The sequence below is a fragment of the Fukomys damarensis genome, unplaced genomic scaffold, assembly GCF_012274545.1.
Source record: "Fukomys damarensis isolate Sample0158 unplaced genomic scaffold, DMR_v1.0_HiC HiC_scaffold_28, whole genome shotgun sequence".
Lineage (NCBI taxonomy): Eukaryota > Metazoa > Chordata > Mammalia > Rodentia > Bathyergidae > Fukomys > Fukomys damarensis.
Window position 1 is genome coordinate 21,898,211 of NW_022900940.1, and position 8,107 is coordinate 21,906,317.

Here is an 8,107-nt window from a genome sequence, read left to right on the forward strand (position 1 = left end):
TTTTTTTTTTTTTTTTTGGTACCGGGGATTGAACTTGGGTCCTTGGGCTTGCAAGGCAGGCCACTGAACCGCTGAGCTAAATCCCTGGTCCCAAGAATCTGTTTCTTAATGTGTATCTCCTGATCTGTTTATTATTGCCTTTTAGTTTTACTGCCTTTTTGAAAAACCTTTGCTATGTTAGCTAAATTGTCTATTGGATGCTCATATTAGTATACTATATCTGCTTATTCTTTAATTATGGTATATAATAACACTGAGTACATAATCTAGACATGCTTTTAAAAAACTACATCAATAAAATTGAGAGGTAATAATTACTGTCCTCCCCTTAGAAAAAACTTTAGTAACGTTTCAAAATGAAGAATATTGGTAATTACTTGAAGTGTAGGGATTAGTAAAATAGAAATTGAATGTTATAATAAAAACTAATTAGGGCTGGGGATTTAGCTCAGCATTTCGGTGGCCTGCCTTGCAAGCACAAGGACCTGAGTTCAATCCTCGGTACCAAAAAAAAAAAAAACTAATTAGTTTTTCATAATTGGTCAGATTGACTTCATAAAATGATTCCTTTGCATGATTGTGGATTGAATGAAACAATCCTTATATAAATGCTTGAGATATATATAAATGCTTGAGATATATGTTCATTTCTTTCCAGTCCAGCAGGGTGGGATAATGATAAGAAAATAGGAATATTACATGAAAATTTTCAAACATTGAAAGCAGAAGATAATTTTGAAGACATCATAACCAAACCACCTGTCCGAAAGGTAACAATTTTAATAAATAATTTCAGCATTTTGGCTTTTAAACTGAGGAGCTAACTCCTCTAACTTTAAAATTGAAGGTAGAGAGGCAGAGATACCCTTTCCTCTCAGAGGTGTTTTTAAGTATAATTAGAGTATTTCTTATGTACAATTCATATAACAATTTGTTTTATCCAATAGTGAATCAACTGGTCATTGAATTTTTTTTTTTTTTTTTGGTACTGGGGATCAAACTTGGGTCCTTGCACCTGTGAGGCAAGCGGTGGAACCACTGAGCTAAATCCCCAGCCCTGGTCATTTAATCTTAGCTTCTAGTATAATTCTGTTAGCAAACAATACTGAATTAATATTCTAATATGGAACTTTGGAAGTTCCAGCTTGGTGTGAGTGAATATATAGATCTTGAACAATTTGAATAGGTAGAATTATGAACTCCCAGTCTACAACTCAGGCAAAACCCAAGAAAACATTACTAGAATAATTTTCTTAGTTCTACCTATTAAGGTAGATGTTGGATCTTTTTTAGATATTACTCACTTTAGTTCACAGCTATCCATGAGCTTCCAGCTTTCCAAATTCAGTTTGCATCTTGACATGTTATTGTATGATTATTAAATCATTCTAGAAGGTACTCCTTTTGCATATATGTCTTGATTTCTTGTTAAGGAGCACATGATGCTCTATAATTAAAAGTAGATATTTCTGAAAAATTGTGTAGAGATGAATATTTACATATATTTCACATTGACTTAGATATATATTTTAGAAAAATAATTTTGATTCAACATATATGAAGATTCTTAAGAATCCAAACATTTATGATGTGGATTACCAGAAATAAAAGAGAGCTCAAATGAAAATTCAGTTTGATTTGCTTACTAATGCTTACAAAATACTCAGCACTCACAACTTTAAGGAGGAGAGGTTCAAGTTTCAACAGGTTCAGTCCATGGTCGGCCAGCTCCAAGGTGGAAGAGCATGGCAGAGGAAGGTCGCTTAACGTACGACAGCCAGAAAACAGAGTGAAGGGAAGAGCCAGGGACAAGAGTGCACCCTTCCAGGTCACACACCTAGTGACCTTTCTCTTCCAGCCAAGCCCCACCTTCTAACAGCACATGAACTACTGGACTCATCAGTGATGAGTATAACACCCCATGACCCAGTCACCTTCCACACACATGAGACTTGGGACATTCTTACTATGTAGTCCAGATGGGCCTTCAATTATGTAGCCCCAACTGGCCTCAAACTTGTAGTATTTCTGCCTCATTCTCTCAAATGCTGGAATTAAGACAGTATCACCAAGCTTGTCTATCCCTAGCCCTTTTTTATTTTTAGTTTAGAGACAAGATCTTGCCAAGTTCCCTAGGCCGGGCTTGAATGTGAGATCTTCCTGCCTCAGCTTCCCAGGGTACTGAAATTACAGGCATATTCCACCTTGCCCTGCTATTTATTTTCTGTTCTTTGACCAACAAAATTATGCTTTTAAGTTGTTGCTTTCTTTTATTCATTCCACAAATATTTATTGAGCATCAGCTCAGGCACTGACTGTTTAGATATCAGGTGTAAATAGGAACTGTGGTACAAGTAATGAACTTATAACTAAGCCATTCATCAAGTGGTAATAAAGGATATGGAAATGAAGCAGGGTATGGGAATCATGAGTGGGGACTAAGCCTGGAAGGATGTTGTGTTACAACTTGTTAGGGAATGTCTCTGATAAAAAGGGGGAATACTGAAGGCAGAGGGATCTGAAAGTGCAAATTCCCCAGGAAGAAATGTGTGAGGAAGACAGGCAGGCAGCAAAGACCTGTGAAGTGGGAGCAGGTAAGAGGCAAAGTTAAGATCTTGTGAGACACTGGATTTCGTTCTGAGTGACATGGAGAGTGACTGGAGTTTGTGTAGAGAAGTGATGTACTCTGACTCAGCCTTTTAAAAGGATCACTGGCTCCTAGGACGAAAATAAACAGAACGTATATTGTACAGCAGGAGTAAAGCAAGAGACTTTTGCAGTTCTTTTTCCTAATTATCCAGCTGATAAAAGAGTTACGTTTCTATGTCAGGAAAACCAGAAACAAATTGCATTTCATGCATTGGGGATATTCCTGACTCAGTTGTTTAGAAAATTGTATAAGCATGATTAATACACCTTTGGCTGCAGGGTTGAGCTATAAAATATATGGCTTTTAAATGTAAACTGAAATTGAATAAAATTTAAAATTTACCTTTCAATCACATTAACCACATTTTGGGTGTTCAGTAGCCACTGGTAGATAATGTTCCTACTCCTGAATTGGTTTTTGCTTTGTTTAATCCAAAGAGTAAATTATTGGTGCTATCAAAATATATTAATCTTGCTCATTTATGTACTGCTTATTTCAGTTTGTGCATGAGAAGGAAATTATGGCAGAAGATGACCAAGTCTTTCTTATGAAATTACAGGTATGGAATTATATCAGAAGCAGAATTAGTATGGTTAATGGTAAACTTCTGATATATATTTTCTTTAAAAACACAATAATAATGTGCTATGAATGTCTAACAGGATTCTTTTTTTCTCTTTTTTCAGTCTCTTTTAGCAAAGCAACCACCAACTGCAGCTGGAAGGCCTGTGGTCAGTATTAGAAACTTTGACAAAATTATTATATATATTGTTTTAGTTCTCTGCTTAATTGTGTGTATATCGCACATAAGTGTGCCTCAGTATAAACTTGAATTCAGAATTCTTCTGAAGTTGTGACATTTTGAGAGAAACTATATTCCTTTTCAGATTCAAATGCTATAAAGATTCATTTTGCAAATTTTCTTCCCTTTTTTTGCGATACTGGAAATTGAACTCAGCCTCATGCAGGCTAGGCAAGTACTCTACTACTGAGCTACACCATCAGCCCCCCTCCCCCTTTTGAGACAGGTTTCAGGCTAGGCTTGCTTGAACTTGGAATCTTCCTACTTCACCTTCCTCAGTAGCTGGGATTAGGTGTACAAAACCACATCCAGATTTTTTTTGCAATGTTATGTGTCAGTTATTGTACAGAGCTATCTGTGTGTTTACAAATCCTTACAACAGCCTTAAGAAGGTACTATTATTGGTCCTATTTTGCAGACAGGGAAGCAGGAGCTTTAGAGGACATGATGTCTTATCTGAGAGTTTACTGTTGATGGGATACAAGTCCATATTGAAACCCAGCTATGACTCTCACACTTAGGCTCACAACCATACCTCTTAATACATTCTTCCTTTTCCACTGAAGAAGAGAATCAGTATTCTAAAATGTGGTAGTCTCTGGAATTCTCTAGTAATAAGGACAAGGTTGCTAACATTTTTGTCAGTGGGTTGAAGTGTAAAAACCAGTACAATAGATGGGGAATGGTTGCAAAGAAATCTCTTTTCATATTGTGAAGTTGAAAGGTTCTTTTCCTATTTTTACCCAGGATGCTTCACCCCGTGTCCCTGGCGGCTCCCCTCGCACACCAAACAGATCTGTGTCATCCAATGTTGCTAGTGTGTCACCCATCCCTGCTGGGTCAAAGAAAATTGATCCAAACATGAAAGGTACTTCTCTCCAAGAAAACAATCCATTTTACAATGGAAAAAAATCTACCTAGAATCCGACCTAAAGTAGCTGTTTTCATTCTTGAGCACAACTTTCTAAACTTTATCTCTGTGGCCATAATCTCAATAGTAAATCATTTTGGCTTTCCTGGGTCTCTTGGGCCATATGCATATAAAACATAATATAACTAATGTATATAAATATCAAAACTTACCTTATTTTTAAATATCTTAATGATAACATTAAAAACCCAAGTTTAATAATTAAATAAGAATATTTATATGTTTGCTTAATAACAATAAATGCCTGTCTTCACAGGCACAGGTGTATAGGTAGGTCAGAGTCCTGTTATTGGCACTCATTGCATTTTTTTCGCATTTGCACAAACACATGTAATGTGTGGTACGCACAGGTTCTGGTTTGACTGAGGTGGGCGCAGGAGTTGGAGTAGCATGTGTTGCACCCTCCCCCACAGTTGTCCACCTTGACACCCTGCTGAGTTGAGTCATAAAAGATAGAATTAAAAATCACACAATAATATTAAAAGTTCAAGATCACGTGGGACTACATTTCATTCTGCCAGGGCTGTGGGTTGGACACACCAGTTTTAAGCCATTTTACAAAGTTTGTTTGTTTTATTAATTTTTATGTATGTGTGTGGGGCACTGGAGATCAACCACAGGGGTGCTCCACCAAGCTACATTTCCAACCATTTTTATTTTTCATTTTGGGATGATTCTTGCTAATTGTGTAGTCTGGCCTTGAACTTGAAATCCTCCTGTCTCAGCCTCTGGAGTAGCTAGGATTACTGTATAGGTGTGCACCACTACACCCAGCTACAGTGCATTAATGTGTCACTGTGCCCATGGTGAAAGATTTGTTATATTTAATCATTCTCCTTTGGTAGGTCATGGGAGAAATTCATTTTTTTGCTTCAATAGGTAGCCTGTAGTTGAAGTATATGCTTAATAGTCTGTGGGAATAATTGCCATAAGTGGGATTAGTAGGTAGAGAGTTTGTACATTTTTATGCCTTTTAATTTCTTTTAAATGATTATTCAGTTTTACCTGTCACCAACATTGAGTTACTGCAGTTTTACTATAACCTAGTAAGCATTCTTTAAATACTAAGAGCCTTTTCCTGAGTATTTCCCACCTATTGCTATTTCTTGTCTGTGAATCATTTATTGTTATCCTTTGTCCATTTATCACTTAGAACTTGTGCTGGTTTTCATACAGGATCAGGGAACTTTTTGTAATATGTAAGGCAAATATTTTTCAACAGTTGTAGTTTTAAAGAATCTGTTTCAAAGGGAAGAGATACATTAGCATCTACTATCTGTTTAAAATACTTTAGGCCTTTTAAAAATAAAATAGCATTCTAATTTTTAAGTTTTCTTATACCCTTAAAGTTTACTCACCTGTTTTGTATATGAGTGGATTAGCAAACATGAGTATTCAGCCTCACAGATTGAATTACACTTGAATTTGGGACATAGCTCTTAAATTTTAAGTCTATAATTTGTTTTCTATGTGTAATTACTGTAGTATTTATGGAAAACTCATATTTTGAGTAAAAATGTTTTGTTTGTTTTTATAGCTGGAGCTACAAGTGAAGGCGTCCTGGCAAATTTCTTCAACAGTTTATTGAGTAAAAAGACTGGCTCTCCTGGAGGTCCTGGTGTTGGCGGTGGTAGCCCTGGAGTTGGGGCTGGAGCTGGAAGCAGTGGTTTACCACCATCCACCAAAAAATCAGGTATAGTCACCTAGAGCATATCACTTCTCGTTGAAAACAGCTTTATCATATAATTTACATACCATGATGTTCAAAGTATACAATTCTGTGGTTTGAGCATCTTTATAGTATTGTGGAAAACATAACCATGATGAAACTTTAGGACATTTTCATTTTCCCTAGAAGAAACCTTAAACCTTCCCTGTGTCCTAGGCCCCTCTGTCCTAGGAAACTACCTGTTTTCTGTCTCTATGGATTTACTTATCTAAATATTTCATGTCGACAGCTTCATACAGTATGTGTGTAATTTTACATTATTTTTTTGGTTCATCCATGTTGTATCATGTATCAGTACTTAACTTCAATTTACTGTTATATAATATTTTATCATGTAGATAAGCCACGGTTTATTTGCCTATTTATTATTGCTGACCCCTTGTATTACTTTCACGTTTTGGCCATTATAAATAATGCGCCTATGAAGGTTCATTTTCACATGGACATTAAGGTTTTGGTTCTCTTAGGTAAACATTTTGTGTGGAGTCGGTAGGTCGCATGGTAACTCTCTGTTTTAAGTTTTTGAAGAACTGCCAAAAAGTTTTTCAGAACTCTACACCATTTCACATTCTCATGAAGGTTCCAGTTTCTCATATTCTCCCCAACATTTGATACTATTCATTTATTACTATCACTTATTCATCTTCTTTCCAGATTCTACATTTGTTATTTTCTGTTTTATAGATCTTATTGTCCTTGTGCCTTAAAAACAAAACAAAAAGAGAACCTGTATGAAACTGATAGGTACTAGTTTTACTTCATTTGCTAACAAACCTTCAGGTTAAAGTAATGGAGTTCATTTTTAAATTGAGAATATTTATATAACTTGGTATGCTAAATAAATCTAATGAAATGGTATTATTTGTCTGTCTGTCTGTCTGTCTATCTATCTATCTATTTATTTTGGCAGTACTGGGATTGAACCCAGAAGTTTTCATTGAGCTGTATCCTGGCACTTTTTTTTTAGTTAGTATTTTATTTGTGGACAGCATTCTGCTAAGTTGCCCAGCCTGGCCTCAAACTTGCAATCCTCCTCAGTTTGTGTAATTTTGAGTAGAAAGACATTGGTGAAAAGCGCGTTCTGACTACATCTTAGTATTGTTTCTTCTCCTTCAATGTAGGCCAGAAACCTGTTCTATCAGATGTCCATGCGGAACTAGACAGAATTACACGAAAACCAGTTTCTCCTACAACACCTACATCTCCTACAGAAGGAGAAGCCTCTTGAAAATACCAAAAAAAGCCATTTATTCAACCTCCTGGAATAATGTAAACTTGCCTCTGCTTTTTCCTTCAGAAGTGGAATTAGGGATCTGGAGTGCTTTTTACAGATGGACTGAATTTATGTCTTTTTGTTTTTGTTTTTGGTGGCTGCCCATTTTTATAAAAGGAAATATACAGAAGAAAAATTATTCTACATTATGTAGAATTGCTGTTTGCAGTGCCATTTTGCATAAGAAGTAATTTTGGATTTTAAAAATCTCAAAATTTATAGACCTGAAATACAACTATGAAACCATATACTAAAGGCTATTTAAATCATATAGGAGGGTTTAGAAAGGGCAGAATATATGCAGATTGGGCATTTGACTGACTTCGAAGTCCAGACTTGTTTAGATAAGATTATTAAAGTCATTTAAAAATTTTGTGTGTTACTTGCTAAAAAAAGAAAATTATAAGCTGTTAGATTTTGCACACCAACACAATGTAACACCACACATGGGAGATGCTGAGAAAAAACATAGTATTTGACTCACTAATCATTGTCTCATTCAGAGATCCTTTAAGTTATCTTCAAAAGATGATTTAGAATTATTGGCTAAGATGTTTCTTAAAGTGAGAAGGAAAGAAAGCACACTGCCTCAATGTCCAAAAGAAAAATGCAGAGGTTATGAAGATGTAAGAGGTTACAGTGTTGGGATTTGTCTATACATATATATATATATATATATATATGGCTCTGCCTTAATATACTCCTTTTTTGTGTGACTTTCA

The 8,107-nt window shown here is 35.6% G+C and overlaps 1 protein-coding gene across 1 annotated transcript in view; it reads left to right on the plus strand.

Moving 5' to 3' along the window:
- The window catches only part of Dync1li1 (dynein cytoplasmic 1 light intermediate chain 1), a 42,160-nt gene extending 34,104 nt beyond the window's left edge, over positions 1-8,056 (plus strand). Inside the window, exons 7-12 of the mRNA XM_010629714.3 lie at positions 659-770; positions 3,150-3,209; positions 3,337-3,381; positions 4,200-4,320; positions 5,921-6,076; positions 7,234-8,056. Of these exons, the coding sequence (XP_010628016.1) occupies positions 659-770; positions 3,150-3,209; positions 3,337-3,381; positions 4,200-4,320; positions 5,921-6,076; positions 7,234-7,340 (601 nt within the window). The 3' untranslated portion in view covers positions 7,341-8,056. The remainder of the gene's footprint in view (positions 1-658; positions 771-3,149; positions 3,210-3,336; positions 3,382-4,199; positions 4,321-5,920; positions 6,077-7,233) is intronic.
- The last annotated feature ends 51 nt before the right edge of the window (positions 8,057-8,107 follow it).